Genomic DNA, 17,913 nt, shown 5'->3' on the forward strand with positions numbered 1-17,913 from the left:
GTTACCGAGCTACAGGCACAGTGGTATGCAACCGAGCATCAGCTCAGATGGAGGCTTTGAGTATGGAGAAGTTAATGGAGATAGAAAATGTGCCTGAACTCTCAAAAAGTGTATTTTTATGTCTTATTCTCTAACTCTATGAGCCTTCAGATATATATATATATATATATATATATATATATATATATATATATATATATATATATATATATATATATATATATATATATATATATATATATATATATATATATATATATATATATATATATATATATATATATATATATATATATATATATATATATATATATATATACATATATATATATATTAAAATGGTTCGGGGGGGGGAGTAGGTGAAAAGTTATCTTTAATTTTTCTTCATTCGAGGAGTTTTTTTAAGACTTTACTTGCAATGTGGGTGCTGTAAGATGATTGCCCCCCCCTCCCCTCTTATTGCAGAATTTTTTGTATAATATAAAATGCTTATGCGTACAAAATTTGGAGATGTGCTAGCACTATGAGCACCGCCAGGAAGTTTCCTAGGGGAGGAATGCCTCCATTAGCTTCGTTTTACCGAAGTTCAAATGGGAGCATGTCTTTTTTTTCCTTTATGTACATTTATTACTCTCTCTTGTTTTGGGGGAGGGGGGCTTTTTTTCGAAGTGTTGTAAGGCAAAAGTAAAAATTTGATCCAAAGAGTCGGGCTGAAGGATGGGGGTAAGGGATGATGCCCTTTAGATTACAATGTCCTTGGGCATTGTATTAAGAGCTACCAGAAATTAAGGGAAAAAAACAAGTTTTTTTATTTCAAATCAAAGTAAAGAGTACCATTAAAAATCAAAACAAGAAGAAGCTGTTCTGAAATAAACCTAATTTGAAACTATTCTGAAAACAAGATAAACAGAGACTTTTGTTGTGCATTTGCCTTAACTAAAAAGATTCTCAGTATAAATGTTATATAATTAAGACAAAGCCAAATTGAAGAAACAAAATTTGTTGATACAGTTTCAGATGCAACAGATCAATATACATAATCATCAAAATATTTTGTTTTTGTTGAAGTCTACCTGATCCTGTCTGTATGCCCGTAATAAGTAATCTTACTTTACGTAGGACATAATAATAATAATGTCAGGAGTGCGAAAACTTCAGGTGAATTGGAGACACACACCTGTTGTCCCCTATACTTCCTCCCTCTAAACACATAATCCGAAGTTCCTTTGCCTCCTACCCCTTATTGAAACACCCCGACAGTTTCAGCTTGATTCCCACAACTTGTTTTTGAAATTTTGCAAATATACCATTTTGATAACCTGGATACATCGTTTCTTCCGATTTACCTCTGCTCCTCTTAAGAAAAGAAAACTTTTTCGCGTGCTGACCAATGGTCTGCGATGCACAAGTGCCGATCTTCTGATTCAATGCCTTCGACCGGGAGTGAAATATGTTGCTGAGACAAATCTTCCGAAGCTTCCCGGGTCCCCCCCCAGGTTTTTCCAAGTACCCATTTAGTGATTTAGTGACTCTGGCAGAGTCACATCATTGACCCCCGTTCCAAACAAAAAATAACAGAATTCCCCTAAACATTTCATCTCGACCCCCCACGTTATTCCTGAGATAATGCAGGAGCACTTTTTTTTATAACCTGAATGCTCATAGTTTGCATTCTAGTCTAACAGAGAGTTATAGTGTAAATTTCTGAAACTGATCAGAGAACAATTTTTTAACCTTCTGCTGTGCCCCATCCCCCAAGTCAAGATTCTAAATAAACTCAGCCCCTCCCCGAATGCTGTGAAATGCACAACTAGATACGCAAATCTGTTCCCATAATATTGCATTAACGCTGGTTTTATTACTAGGGACCACAAAATAGCTTTGATTTATCCTTTCTATTTCGCCGTGGTAAAAAAAAAAAAAAAAAAAAAAAAAAACTAAAAAAAAAAAAAAACAGGTCTGATAGCCGCAGAAACGTTCGAGTGTATCCGATAAAACTTTAGTCCGTTTTTTTCTCTGCACTTCTATAAGTCAAAATTTCCAAGTCCATTCGACCCCTTTAGATAAAAAATTAAATAAAAAAAACAAGTTTTTTTAACTGAAAGTAAGGAACGACGTTAAAACTTAAAACGAACAGAAATTATTCCGTATATGAAGGGGGCTGTCCCCTCCTCAACGCCTCGCACGTAAAGATAAAGTTTTTTTAATTTGTAAAAAAAAATATTTTTTTTAAATTAAAAATATATAGGAATTATCGTTGCAGTTTGGCTTGGGCCGCCCCTTTAATTAAAGGCCATATTTATTTTATGTGTAATTTTTAAAGTCGTTAATTAATTTAAGTTAAAAAAAATTGTTTTTTTTATTTAATTTTTGTAAGTTTTTGAATTAATGCATGTTTTGATTTTTGCTAACCGTAAATGAATAATTAAAACAAAATTTGCATATTATATTTGGTTAAATGGCTTTCTCGAAACTTGTTTAATTTTATTTACGAACTTTTTTATTAGTAATAAATATACGTAACTTAGAATTAACTTAAGTAACGAACTTCTATATTCATAAATTTTTAACACGTATATTAGGGGGTTCGCCCCCTAGTCAATACCATGCTATTTAAACTATAGTTCGAATTTTTTTTCCAGTTCATTAAAAATTACATCTTAAAACAAATATTGTTTTATTTTGAAAAACTTTTTTTTTTTTATTTAATTCCTTATTTTTCTCTTTAATAATTATTGGACATCCTGGGCCCCCGTCCTAGTAATGTCCCGTCCCCCCTGACCACTTCCTTCATGTAAAGATCCTTCCATATAGCCCCCGCCCCGCTCCGTCCCCCCCCTACCTGAAAAAATCTCCTCTGAAAGAGTCTGTATACTTCCCAATAACCAATACTATATGTTAACATTGAGTAAAGCTCATAATTTTCAGCCCTCCCCCTGGGGACTTTGGGGGATCAAGTCATTCTAAAAGACATTTTTATCATATTTTCGACCATGTTAAACAAAATGGCTATCTCAAAATTTTGATCGGGTGACTTTGGGAAAAAAATGAGCGTGGGAGGGGGCCGAGTTGCCCTCCATTTTTTGGTCACTTAGAAAGGGCACTAAAACTTTTAATTTTCGTTCGAATGAGACCTCCCATGATATTCTAGGACCATTGGGTCGATACGATCACCCCTGGGGAAAAAAACAAAAAACAAACAAACAAACAAATAAACACGCATCCGTGATCTTTCTTCTGGCAAAAAATGAAAAATTCCACAATTTTGTAGATAGGAGCTTGAACAACTCTACAGAAGGGTTCTCCGATACGCTGAATATGATGGTGTGATGTTCATTAAGGTTCTATAACTTTTAGGGGGTATTTCCCCTTTTTTTGGAAAATCAGCCAAATTTTCTTAGGCACGTAACTTTTGATGGGTAAGATTAAACTTAATGAAACTTATATATTTGAAATCAGAATTAAAATCTGATTCTTTTGATGTATCTATTGGTATCAAAATCCCGTTTTTTAGAGTTTCGGTTACCATTGAGCCGGGTCGCTCCTTACTTACAGTTCTCTCTCTTTTATTTTAAATCTACTTAAACAAGTTGAATTTTTTGCAGTTTTAACTTAAATTCTCCTATACTTTTCGTATTTTAGGTTAATAAGGCAGTTTCAGGTTCTATCGTTGGTCTTCACTTTCATGTCAGAAAGAAAATACTTTGTTGAGATTTAATAGGAAAAAAAGGATGAATTATCAGTGCTATTTTTATTTCTCCTAGTTTGCTTAGAAAACAGAATTCTACTATCACTTTCCGATAAGAAATATTGACAATTTAATTATTTTCCTTCTCAATCTTTATTAGATTTCAAAATGATTTTGTTTTTTATCATTCATCTATTAAAGATAAACTATGGGACTGCTGGTAAGTTTTTCATACCTTATTATCATTTTAAAAGATAGGTTAATCGACAATTAATAAATTGTGCGTTAAACTCGGATGAACAACTAGCATTTTGGACGAGATTACCTGCTTTTTTTGCTTATCACTCCTCATATTCATTGAGATTAACTGACTGGTTGTTCTTTTCCCTTTTTCTTATTGACAAGTGGGGGGGGGTCACTATGAGCTGGTGTTATATACCACCGGTAGAGTTCTTTCTCTTTTTACTTCATCGACAAGACGGTTGGTAACGTCGAACTCCGATGCTTGTCAGAATATTAGAGACTTTCTTGAATCCATAATTTTGGATGTCAAACTGTTTAAAAATGGCTTGAAATTACATTTGCTAATTCCAGTCAGATATTTTGTAGTTTAAGAAGGGGGTGATCAAACAGAATTTAAACGATGGTTTTCTCCTATGAATGGGAACATTTGAAAAAGGAAATTAAATTCTAAAGAAATCCTTATTTAAAGTGATTGACTAGTTCTTAAATCTAATTTATTTTTCTTTTGTAGTTGGGGAATCGGAGGACGATGATGGATTGATGGTTTATGTTGTAAGTGATTATTTGACTCTGTTAGTCAAAAATAAAAAAAAACAAGTTTTTTTAACTGAAAGTAAGGAGCGATATTAGAACTTAAAACGAACAGAAATTATTCCGTATATGAAAGGGGTTGTCCCCTTCTCAACGCCTCACTCTTTATGCTAAAGTTTTTTATTGTTTAACGAAAATAGAGCTGTGAAAAAGTCAAACTTTAGCGAAAAGAGCGAGGCGTTGAGGAGGGGACAGCCCTTTTCATATACGGAATAATTTCTGTTCGTTTTAAGTTTTAATGTCGCTCCTTACTTTCAGTTTAAAAAACTTGTTTTTTTCATTTAATTTCTGATCGTTTTTTAGTTAATACAGCTTTTATTTTGGCTCACCGTCATTGAATAAGTGAACAAAATTTACATAAAAATTTTAGTTTTCTTTTGCTAAATGGAAGTCTCTAAATTTGGTTCTGACGTGATTTACAAATTAACTTACGTAACCAACTTCTATATTCGTATATTTTTCTTCTGGCGAAAAATACAAAGTTGCAGATTTTTGCAGATATGAGCTTGAAACCTATGAAAAAGGGTTTTCTGATACGCTGAATCTGACGGTGTGATTTTCATTAAAATTCTTTCACTTTTAAGGGATGTTTCCCCCCTCTTTAAAAAAATCAGGTAAATTTTCTCAGGCTCGTAGCCTTTGATGAGTAATACTAAACTTAATAAAATTTATAAATTTAGTTACAGCATCATAAGCCCATTCTTTTGCTAAATTTATTGACATCAAAATTCCGATTTAAAAGTTTCGATTACTATTGAGCTATATCGCTTGTTTTTTTATTGTTTTTTTTTATTACGTATATGTTATTACGTATATGAGGGGGTTCTCCCCCTAGTCAATACCATGCTATTTACGATAAAATTTAAAATTTTGTTTAATTAACAAACCCCTGAATCACAAAGGCCGCTTAATTAGAATAGATAGCTCTTTTGAAAGCACTAAAAAAAACTGTAGCGTAAAGAGCGAGGTATTGACTTGGGGGCGAACCCCCTCATATACGTAATAATTTCTGTTCGGTTTTAAGTTTTAATGTTGCTTCTTACTTTCAGTTGAAAAAACTTGTTTTTTTTTTAATTTAATTTCTGATCGTTTTTTAAATAATGCTGGGAAATCCGGCGCCCCCTTCATAGAAATGTCCCTTAACCCAAAGAAACATCCTCCACGGAAATATTCTCCCGAATAACCTCCTCCTCCAGCCCCCTCCCCCAGAAAAAAATCTTTCCTGGAAATGTCTGTATACTTCCCAATAACCAATACAATATGTAAGCAATGGGCAAAGTTCATAACTTGCAGCTCTTCCCCTGGGAACTGTGGGGGATTAAGTCATCCTAAAAGACATATTTATTAAATTTTCGACTATGCTGAACGAAATGGCTATCTCAAAATTTTTATCAGGTGACTTTGGGAAAAAAATGAGCGTGGGAGGGGGCCTAGTTGCCCTCCATTTTTTGGTCACTTGAAAAGGGCACTAGAACTTTTAATTTTTGTTCCAATGAGCCCTCCTACGATATTCAAGGACCACTGGGTAAATAAGATTACCCCTGGGGAAAAAAAAAAAAACAATTAAACACGTATCCGTGATCCTTCTTCTGGCAAAAATTGTAAAATTTCACATTTTTGTAGATAGGAGTTTGAAACCTCTACAGTAGGGGTTCTCCGATACGCTGAATATGATGGTGTGATTTTCATTAAGGTTTTATAACTCTTAGGGGATCTTTTCCCCTTTTTTCGAAAATAAGCCAAATATTCTCAGGCTAAACTTTTGATGGTAAAATTAAACTTGACGAAACTTATATATTTGAAATCACAATTAAAATCTGATTCTTTTGATGTATCTATTGGTATCCGTTTTTTAGACTTTCGGTTACCATTGAGCCGGGTCGCTCCTTACTTACAGTTCGTTACCACGAACTGTTTGATGTGATAGTGAAATTCAAATTGAATCAAATTTTGGATGAGGGTATATTTGTTTTTCCATTTTTACTGGACTGCCACTTTGGACAGCCTTGTGTCAGGCTCTTGGGTAGCCCAGAAAAATATTTTGTTGTTATGTATTATGCTGTGAATATTTCGTTCAATACATAACTAAAATAAATAAAGGTATTTGTTTGCGACTTTGTTGATCAGGACCATTGATGAACAATCTGTCCCGGAGAGACGCTGTTGATGAGTAATTGTGGTGTGATGACCAACAAAGGTTTTGTTGGTCAACATTGTGGTTGAAAACAAACTAAAACTGATATTATCGTTCGCCAAGCTTGTTGGTCGAATTAATCGGAGAATTTCAATGGATACCACGGTTAAGACTTATTTTGTTCTTACTCTTTTAGAACAAAAAAACAGCTCTTGGCTGCTAAAGTTGTTATTGTTGATATTAGCTTGTTCCTTGTCTAAAGTAAAGCACGAGTAGGCACTTTTTGAAATATATACCTTATTCCCGTCCTAGACAACAAAGAACACTAGACAAACCTAGTTGAATATTCGATATAAATTCGGTCCCGGAAGTGGACCAAAAGTTTTATTTCTGAAAGCTAGGACTCGTGATACTATTGCTCAGCTCAGTTATTTCATTTGACCATTTATATGGTCAAATGAAATACCATTTATATTATATGTCAGTAGAAAGGCCCCTATTGATCCCACCCCTCACCCCTGCTGCCACCTACAACTTTTTTTTAACACCAAATATGGGCATAGAGTCCCTAGGGAGAACACGTGGTTAATGGGGTCAATGACCTAAATTTCCAAGGGTGTTGTTGTTTTGGGCAAGTGCATGCTCGAGGCAAATGTTATGAGTTTCCAGGAATTTGGAACACCTGTGCTGTCGACCTCAATTTCCATATCGTGAACTAATAATTCCCCTTAGAAACAACAAGTTAATTCCCCTTTCTTGACAGATCAATCAACCAATGACATCATCTGTCAGACCTTAAAAATTTTCGCCTAGAAACGATTCTCCAGGAATAGATCCAAGTCATTAATGTCTTTGCCTCGGAAACAAATTTACTGGAGGAACTCCAAAAGATATTAATAACCAAACGCCATGGAAACAATTCTCAAAGAAACATCTTAGCGATGAATTGTTTTAGCGTGGGAATCAGGTTTCTTATTAATTTATAATGTGACAGCGCAGAGATGCCAAAAAAAAAGGAACACGCTGAAATTACGTTTAGGGATTATTTGGGCGAAACCGTTTTAGACATTTTATGGAATTATTTCGGCGAAACAGTTAGAGACATTTTAAAGATGATTTTAGAAGATGATTTTAGAAGAGGTTTTGAGTGTGGTCGTTATAATACACAAGTTGTATTTGAACAGTGTTGTGAGGTCCCCTACCACAACCCCAAAGGGTTTCGATCCCCCTACCCGAACCCCGAAGGAAGCCCCCGGTCTTCAAAGGTTCTCCGGATTCCCAAAGGGCCCCCCGGCGCCCCAAAGGCTCCTGAGCCACCATTTTAATACTTTTTTAAGGCTTTATTATATCTTTTCAGAACAAATTATTATTTTAGGGAATTATGTCGGCAAAACAGTTAGAGACATTTTAAAAGATGAGTTTTGAACAGATTTTAGAAGAGGATTTGAGGATGAAACTCTGAGGTCGTTATAATACACAAGTTCCATTTTAACAGTGTCGTGAGGTCCTCTACCCCAACCCACAAGGGTTCTGATACCCCCCCCCCCAACCCCAAGGAACAGCCCCGGCCTCAAAGGTTCCCCCAAGCACCCAAAAGACCACCCAGCCCTCAAGGGTCCCACAGACCCTCAAAGGCTTTCCCCGAGCCCCGTCTTTCATTGATGTGTGTTGTCTGAAACTTATGATTTGGGATATGTAAATTACTATTTCGGACTTTTCTGAGCTAGATTTCTTAGTCTTTCGTTGGTGTGTGTTGTCTGAAACCTATGATTTGGGATGGGTGGATTGCAATTTTTGACTTTTCTGAGCTGGATTTCTGAGCCGTTCATAGGTATGTGCTGTCAGAAAATTATGATTTGGGATGTGTAGTTTGCAAGTTGGACTTTTCAGAGCTATGATTCTTAGTCCCTCATAGGTGTTTGTTGTCTGAAGCCTATAGTTTGGGATGAGTAGTTTGTTATTTCAGGCTTTTCATAGCCAGATTTCTTAGTATTTCGTAGGTGTGTGTTGTCTGAAACCTATGATTTGGGGTATGTAAATTACTATTTCGGGCTTTTCTAAGCTAGATTTCTTAGTCTTTCGTTGGTGTGTGTTGTCTAAAACCTATGATTTGGGATGTGTGGGTTGCTTTATTTTTACTTTTCTGAGCTGGATTTCATAGCCTTTCGTAGGTTTGTGTTGACTGAAACCTATGATTTGGGATGGTTAATTTGCTATTTTTGACTTTTCTGAGCTAGGTTTCTTAGCCTTTCATATGTGTGTGCTGTCAGAAAATTATGATTTGGGATTTGTAGTTTGCTTTTTGGACTTTTCAGAGCTAGGATTCTTAGTCCCTCATAGGTGTTTGTTGTCTGAAGCCTATAGTTTGGGATGAGTAATTTGCTATTTCAGGCTTTTCATAGCCAGATTTCTTAGTATTTCGTAGGTGTGTGTTGTCTGAAGCCTATGATTTGGGTTGTGTGGGTTACTATTTTTTGACTTTTCATAGCCAGATTTCTTAGTCTTCCGTAGGTGTGTGTTTTCTGAAACCTATGAGTCGGATTGTGTGGATTGCTATTTTTTGACTTTTTCAGAGCTGGATTTCATAGCCTTTCGTAGGGATGTGTTGACTGAAACCTATGATTCGGAATGAGCGGTTTGCTTTTTGGACTTTTCAGAGCTGGATTTTTTAGCCGTTCATAGGTGAGTGTTGTCTGAAACCTATGATTTGGGATGGTTAATTTGCTATTTTTGACTTTTCTGAGCTAGGTTTCTTAGCCTTTCATAGGTGTGTGTTGTCAGAAAATTACGATTTGGGATGTGTAGTTTGCTATTTCAGGCTCTTCTTAGCTAAGGCTTCCTAGTATTTCGTAGGTGAATGTTGTCTGAAACCAATAGTTTGGGATGAGTAGTTTGCTATTTCAGGCTTTTATGAGCTAGGTTTCTTAGCCTTTCGTAGGTGTGTGTTGACTGAAACTTATGATTTGGGATATGTAATTTGCTATTTCCGACTTTTCATAACCAGATTTCTTAGTCTTTCGTAGGTGTGTGTTGTCTGAAACCTATGATTTGGATTGTGTGGATTGCTATTTTTTGACTTTTCTGAGCTGGATTTCATAGCCTTTCGTTGGGATGTGTTGACTGAAACCTATGATTTGGGATGAGTGGTTTGCTTTTTGGACTTTTAAGAGCTGGATTTCTTAGCCGTTCATAGGTGAGTGTTGTCTGAAACCTATGATTTTGGATGGTTAATTTGCTATTTTTGACTTTTATAAGCTAGGTTTCTTAGCCTTTCATAGGTGTGTGTTGTCAGATAATTATGATTTGAGATGTTTAGTTTGCTATTTCAGGGTTTTCTGAGCTAAGGTTTCCTAGTATTTCGTAGGTGAATGTTGTCTGAAACCAATAGTTTGGGATGAGTAGTTTGCTATATCAGGCTTTTATGAGCTAGGTTTCTTAGCCTTTCGTAGGTGTGTGTTGACCGAAACTTATGATTTGGGACATGTAATTTGCTATTTCCGACTTTTCATAACCAGATTTCTTAGTCTTTCGTAGGTGTGTGGTGTCTGAAACCTATGATTTGGGATGTGTGGGTTGCTATTTTTTTACTTTTCTGAGCTGGATTTCTTAGCCTTTCGTAGGTGTGTCTTGACTGAAACCTATGATTTGGGATGGTTAATTTGCTATTTTTGACTTTTTTGAGCTAGATTTCTTAGCCTTTCATATGTGTGTGCTTTCAGAAAATTATGATTTGGGAGGTGTAGTTTGCTTTTTGGACTTTTCAGAGCTAGGATTCTTAGTCACGCATAGGTGTTTGTTGTCTGAAACTTCGAGTTTGGGATGAGTAGTTGGCTATTTCAGACTTTTCTGAGCTAAGGTTTCTTAGTATTTCGTAGGTGAATGTTGTCTGAAACTTATGATTTGGGATATGTAAATTACTATTTCGGGCTTTACTGAGTTGGATTTCTTAGTCCTTCATAGGTGTGTGGTGTCTGAAACCTATGATTTGGGATGAGTGGTTTGCTTTTTGGACTTTTCTGAGCTGGATTTCTGAGCCTTTCGTAGGTGTGTGTTGACTGAAACCTATGATTTGGGATTTGTAGTTTGCTATTTTTGACTTTTATGAGCTAGGTTTGTTAGCCTTTCATAGGTATGTGTTGTCAGAAAATTATGATTTGGGATGTGTAGTTTTCTATTTCAGGCTTTTCTGAGCTAAGGTTTCCTATTATTTCGTAGGTGAATGTTGTCTGAAACCAATAGTTTGGGATGAGTAGTTTGCTATTTTTGACTTTTCTGACCTAGGTTTCTTAGTCTTTCGTTGGTGTGTGTTGACTGAAACCTATGATTTGGGATATGTAGTTTGCTATTTTTGACTTTTCTGAGCTGGATTTATTAGCCTTTCATAGGTGTGTGTTGACTGAAACCTATGATTTGGATGAGTGGTTTGCTATTTTTGTCTTTTCTGAGCTAGATTTTTTAGCCTTTCAAAGGTATGTGTTGTCAGAAAATTAAGATTTGGGATGTGTAGTTTGCTATTTGGACTTTTCAGAGCTATGATTCTTAGTCCATCATAGGTGTTTGTTGTCTGAAAATTCTAGTTTGGGATGAGTAGTATGCTATTTCAGGCTTTTCTGAGCTAAGGTTTCTTAGTCTTTCATAGGTGAATGTTGTTTGAAACTTATGATTTGGGTTATGTAAATTACTATTTTAGGCCTTTTTTAGCTAGATGTCTTAGCCTTTCGTTGGTGTGTATTGTCTGAAACCTATGATTTGGGATGGGTGGATTACTACTTTTGACTTTTCTGAGCTGGATTTCTTAGCCTTTCATAGGTGTTTGTTGTCTGAAACCTATAGTTTGGAATGGTTAATTTGCTATTTTTGACTTTTCTGAGCTAGTTTTCTTAGCCGTTCATAGATGATTGTTGTCTGAAACCTATGATTTGGGATATGTAAATTACTATTTCAGGCCTTTCTGAGTTGGATTTCTTAGTCTTTCATAGGTATGTGTTGTCTGAAACCTGTGATTTGGGATTTGTGGGTTGCTACTTTTTTACTTTTCCGAGCTAGATTTCTTAGCCGTTCATAGGTGAGTGCTATCTGAAACTTATGATTTGGGTTGGTTAATTTGCTATTTCCGGCTTTTATTAGCTAGGTTTCTTAGCCTGTCATAGGTGTGTGTTGTCAGAAAATTATGATTTGGGATGTGCAGTTTGCTATTTGGACTTTTCAGAGCTAGGATTCTTAGTCCATCATAGGTGTTTGTTGTCTGAAACCAATATTTTGGGATGAGTAGTTTGCTATTTCAGGCTTTTCTGAGCTAGATTTGTTAGCCTTTCATTGGTGTGTGCTTTCAGAAAATTATGATTTGGGATATGTAAATTACTATTTCGGGCTTTTCTGAGTTGGACACTTCTAAACTTCACGATCAAAGTATAACTTTTCCTATCTTCTATGAAAAATTTGGAACAGAACTTTAAATTTCTTCATCTCTTTGACAAAAAAAATCTGAACTGAGGTGGAAATTTTTATATTATTTTGGGAAAATAGATTTGATCAGTAACTTATTTTATTTTCATTGAGAAAATTCAGAATCGAAGTTGAACTTTTCTTCTTCCGGGAAAATATTTGGAACAGAACTTTAATTTTTTTCATCTCTTTGAGAAAGGTAGGAATTGAATTTAAGAAAATTTAGAATTAAAGTGAAACTTTTTATCTTCATGGAAAATAATCACAATCATAGTATAACTTTTCCTATCTTCTACGGAAAAATTTAGAAGTATCCAACTCAGAACAGCCCGAAATAGTAATTTACATATCCAAAATCATAATTTTCTAAAAGCACACACCAATGAAAGGCTACGAAATCTAGCTCAGAAAAGCCTGAAATAGCAAACTAATCATCCCAAACTATTGGTTTCAGACAACAAACAACTAAGATGGACTAAGAATCCTAGTTCTTAAAAGTCCGAATATCAAATCCTACATCGCAAGGCACAATTTGTTGACAACATATATCTCTGAAAGGCTAAGAAAAATATCTAATGAAATCTAAAACTGGAGAATTAACAATCCCTAATTAGATGTTTCAGACCACACTCACCTATGAGCGTCTAATCAATCCAGCTTGGAAAAGTCAAAAAATAGCAACCCACACATCCCAAATCATAGGTTTCAGACAACTCATACCTATGAAAGACTAAGAAATCCATCTCAGAAATGCCCAAAATATTAATTTATATATCCCAATCATACGTTTCAGACAAAAATCATCTATGAATGACTATGAAACCTATCTCAGAAAAGTCAAAAATAGCAAACTAGTCACCCCACACTATTTGTTTCAGATACCAATAACCTATGAAAGGCTAAGAAATTCAACTCAGAAGAGTCAAGAGTAGCAATCCATCCATCCCAAATCATAGGTTTCAGACAACACACACCAACGATAGACTAAGAAATCAAGCTTAGAAATGCCCGAAATAGTAATTTACATATCCCAAAACATAGGTTTCAGACAACATTCACCTATGAAAGACTAAGAAACCTTAGCTCAGAAAAGCCTGAAATAGCATACTACTCATCCCAAACTAGAATTTTCAGACAACAAACGCCTATGATGGACTAAGAATCATAGCTCTGAAAAGTCCAAATAGCAAACTACACATCCAAAATCTTAATTTTCTGACAACACATACCTACGAAAGGCTAAGAAATCTAGCTCAGAAAAGTCAAAAATAGCAAACCACTCATCCCAATCATAGGTTTCAGTCAACAAAGAAATATTAAATGTTAATAAATAAATCTCATCAAATTAAAAAATAGAAAACTACATATCACAAATCATGGGTTTCAGTCAACACACACCAACTATAGAATAAGAAACCTAGCTCAGAAAGGTCAAAAATAGCAAACTAATCATTCCCAAACTAGTGGTTTCAGACAACATTTACCTACGAAATACTAGAAAACCTTAGCTCAGAAAAGCCTCAAATAGCAAACTACACATCCCAAATCATAATTTTCTGACAACACATACCTATGAAAGGCTAAGAAACCTAGCTCAGAAAAGTCAAAAATAGCAAACTACAAATCCCAAATTATAGTTTTCAGTCACCACACACCTACGAAAGGGTAAGAAATTCAGCTCAGAAAAGTCAAAAAAGCAAACCACTCATCCCAAATCATAGGTTTCAGACACCACACACCTATGAAAGACTAAGAAATCCAACTCAGAAAAGCCCGAAATAGTAATTTACATATCCCAAATCAAAAGTTTCAGACAACATTCACCTACGAAATACTAAGAAACCTTAGCTCAGAAAAGTCTGAAATAGCCAACTACTCATCCCAAACTCGAAGTTTCAGACAACAAACACCTATGCGTGACTAAGAATCCTAGCTCTGAAAAGTCCAAAAAGCAAACTACACCTCCCAAATCATAATTTTCTGAAAGCACACACCTATGAAAGGCTAAGAAATCTTGCTCAGAAAAGTCAAAAATAGCAAATTAACCATCCCAAATCATAGGTTTCAGACAAGACACACCTACGAAAGGCTAATAAATCCAGCTCAGAAAAGTCAAAAAATAGCAACCCAAACGTCCCAAATCATAGGTTTCAGACACCACACACCTACGAAAGACTAAGAAATCTGGTTATGAAAAGTCGGAAATAGCAAATTACATATCCCAAATCATAAGTTTCAGTCAACACACACCTATAAATGGCTAAAAAACCTAGTTGATAAAATCCTGAAATAGAAAACTATTCATTCCAAACTATTGATTTCAGACACCATTTACCTAGGAAATACTAGGAAACTTTAGCCAAGAAAAGCCTGAAATAGCAAACCAAACATTCCCAAAGCATAATTTTCTGACGACACACACCTATGAAAAGATATGAAACCGAGCTCAGAAAATTAAAATATAGCAAATTAACAATCCCAAATTATAGGTGTCAGACAGCAGTCACCTATTAACGTCTAAGAAATCAAGTTGTGACAAGTCCAATAAGCAAACACCTCATCCAGAAACAAATTTTTCAGTCAACACATCCCTACGAAAGGCTATGAAATCCAGCTCAGAAAAGTCAAAAACTAGCAATCCACACATTCCAAATTATAGGTTTCAGACAACACACACCTACGAAAGACTAAGAAATCTGGCTATGAAAAGTCAAAAAATAGCAACCCACACAATCCAAATCATAGGTTTCAGACAACACACACCTACGAAATACTAAGAAATCTGGCTATGAAATGCCTGAAATAGCAAATTCCTCATCCCAAACTATAGGCTTCAGACAACAAACACCTATGAGGGACTAATAATCCTAGCTCTGAAAAGTCCAAAAAGCAAACTACAAATCCCAAATCATAATTTTTTGACAGCACACACATATGAAAGGCTAAGACACCTAGCTCAGAAAAGTCAAAAATAACAAATTACCCGTCCCAAATCATAGGTTTCAGACAACACAAACCAACGAAAGACTATGAAATCCAGCTCAGAAAAGTCAAAAAATAGCAACCCACACATCCCAAATCATAGGTTTCAGACAACACACACCTACGAAAGACTAAGAAATCTGGCTCAGATAAGCCCGAAATAGTAATTTATATACCCCAAATCATAAGTTTCAGATAACACACACCTACGAAATACTAAGAAATCTGGCTATGAAAAGCCTGAAATAACAAACTACTCATCCCAAACTATAGGCTTCAGACAACAAACACCTATGAGGGACTAAGAATCATAGCTCTGAAAAGTCCAACTTGCAAACTACACATCCCAAATCATAATTTTCTGACAGCACATACCTATGAACGGCTCAGAAATCCAGCTCAGAAAAGTCAAAAATTGCAAACCATCCATCCCAAATCATAGGTGTCAGACAACACACACCAACGAAAGAATATGAAATCTAGCTCAGAAAAGTCCAAAATAGTAATTTACATATCCCAAATCATAAGTTTCAGACAACACTCATCAACGAAAGACGGGGCTCGGGGAAAGCCTTTGAGGGTCTGTGGGACCCTTGTGGGCGGGGTGGTCCTTTGGGAGCTTGGGGGGACCTTTGAGGACCGGGCGCTTCCTTCGGGGTTGGGGTGGGGGATCGGAACCCTTTGGGGTTGGGGTAGAGGACCTAACGACACTGTTCAAATGGAACTTGTGTATTATAACGACCTCAGAGTTTCACCCTCAAATCCTCTTCTAAAATCTGTTCAAAAATCATCTTTTAAAATGTTTCTAACTGTTTCGCCGAAATAATTCCCTAAAATAATAATTTGTTCTGAAAAGATATAATAAAGCCTTAAAAAAGTATTAAAATGGTGGCTCAGGAGCCTTTGGGGCGCCGGGGGCCCTTTGGGAATCCGGAGAACCTTTGAGGACCGGTGGCTTCCTTCGGGGTTCGGGTAGGAGGATCGAAACCCTTTGGGGTTGTGGTAGGGGACCTCACAACACTGTTCAAATACAACTTGTGTATTATAACGACCACACTCAAAAACCTCTTCTAAAACATCTTCTAAAATCATCTTTAAAATGTCTCTAACTGTTTCGCCGAAATAATTCAATAAAATGTATAAAACGGTTTCGCCCAAATAATCCCTAAACGTAATTTCAGCGTGTTCCTTTTGTTTTTGGCATCTCTGCGCTGTCACATTACAAATTAATTAGAAACTTGATTCCCGCACTAAAACAATTCATCTCTAAGATGTTTCTTTGAGAATTGTTTCCATGGCGTTTGGTTATTAATATCTTTTGGAGTTCGACCAGTAGAACTGTTTCCGAGGCAAAGACATTAATGACTTGGATCTATTCCTGGAGAATCGTTTCTAGGCGAAAATTTTTAAGGTCGGACAGATGATGTCATTGGTTGATTGAACCGTCAAGAAAGGGGAATTAATTTGTGGTTTCTAAGGGGAATTATTGATTCACGAAAGGGGAATTGAGGTCGACAGCACAGGTGTTCCAAATTCCTGGAAACTCATAACATTCGCCTCGAGCATGCACTTGCCCAAAACAACAACACCCTTGGAAATTTAGGTCATTGACCCCATTAACCACGTGTTCTCCCTAGGGACTCTATGCCCATATTTGGTGTTAAAAAAAAGTTGTAGGTGGCAGCAGGGGTGAGGGGTGGGATCAATAGGGGCCTTTCTACTTATGTCATCCTCAAAGACCTAATTTCCAGAATCTTCAACTACGGTCAACAAAATGGCTATCTTAAAATTTACTTAGATGTGTTTGGGGAAATGACGGGTGCTGGGGGAGGGGGGTCGTTACCCTCCAATTACTTTGACTATTAAAAAGAGCACTAGCCTATGCAATTTTCAATCGAATGAGCCCTTTTGGAAGTTACTACGACAACAAATAGCCATCTCGGAATCTCTAGGATGCATTTGAAAAAAAAACCATCGGATACATTTGCCGTTTAAGAAAATAGTTCATGTTTGTATGAAGTATTCAGGGTAAGCCCATTTGCGCCCTAGCAAAAGCCTCAAAGACTAAGATATGTTATGTTTTAATATCTGTGTTGTCAAAGTCACTTTTATCCGCCTAAAGTTGTTATTGTTGATATTAGCTTGTTCCTTATAAAACACGAGTTAGCACTTTTTGAAATATATACCTTATTCCTGTCCTAAAAACACGGGAAAATCTTAGTTGAATGCTCGGTATAAATTCGGTCCCGGAAATGGACCAGAATTTTTATTTCTGAAAGCTAGGACTCGTAATACTCTTGATCAGCTCAGTTATTTCCCTCGGCCGTTTAGACATCACAGTAAATATTTCAAGACTAAGGAAGTCTCTGTCAAGGCAACAAATTCAGGAATCGAATGTGGTTGTGTTGATTTGTGACACCCTTTAAAAAAAGAAAACTTTTTTAAATATAAGACTACAATCCTATGGAAGACCAATAAAGGAGCAGATTTCCCATCCATATGAACAATAAAGCTCTCTCCAATCCACTCAAATTATATGATTAGCCTAACCTATTATAGAAAGTTTATTTCGCAAAATTACCGTTGGATCAAAATTTTGGTAGAATCTTCTTGAAAAAGAAGAAATTAAAATTTTGGAATATTCTCCAAAATTTAAATTACAAATCAAAATTTTTATTCATAAACAGAAAAACTAAAAGAACTTCACGATTATTTCTAACTTTAACCAGTAATAAGAAAACTAATTAAATTAGAAAATTAATTAAAAAATACTTTTTTTTTCAAGGAAAAGAAAAGACCCATAAATATAAAGAGCTTATGACGTGTAGAA

General features: G+C 35.7%; 1 protein-coding gene across 1 annotated transcript in view; it reads left to right on the forward strand.

The window, feature by feature from the left end:
• The first annotated feature begins 3,845 nt into the window (after window positions 1-3,845).
• LOC148943393 (lysosomal acid glucosylceramidase-like) overlaps window positions 3,846-17,913 on the forward strand; it is a 117,033-nt gene continuing 102,965 nt past the window's right edge. The window contains exon 1 of the mRNA XM_089101121.1: window positions 3,846-3,908. Within this exon, the coding sequence (XP_088957247.1) occupies window positions 3,857-3,908 (52 nt within the window). The 5' untranslated portion in view covers window positions 3,846-3,856. The remainder of the gene's footprint in view (window positions 3,909-17,913) is intronic.

This window comes from Artemia sp. Qi Xiang Cuo, chromosome 15, assembly GCF_049724085.1.
Source record: "Artemia sp. Qi Xiang Cuo chromosome 15, ASM4972408v1, whole genome shotgun sequence".
NCBI classification, from domain to species: Eukaryota; Metazoa; Arthropoda; class Branchiopoda; order Anostraca; family Artemiidae; genus Artemia; species Artemia sp. Qi Xiang Cuo.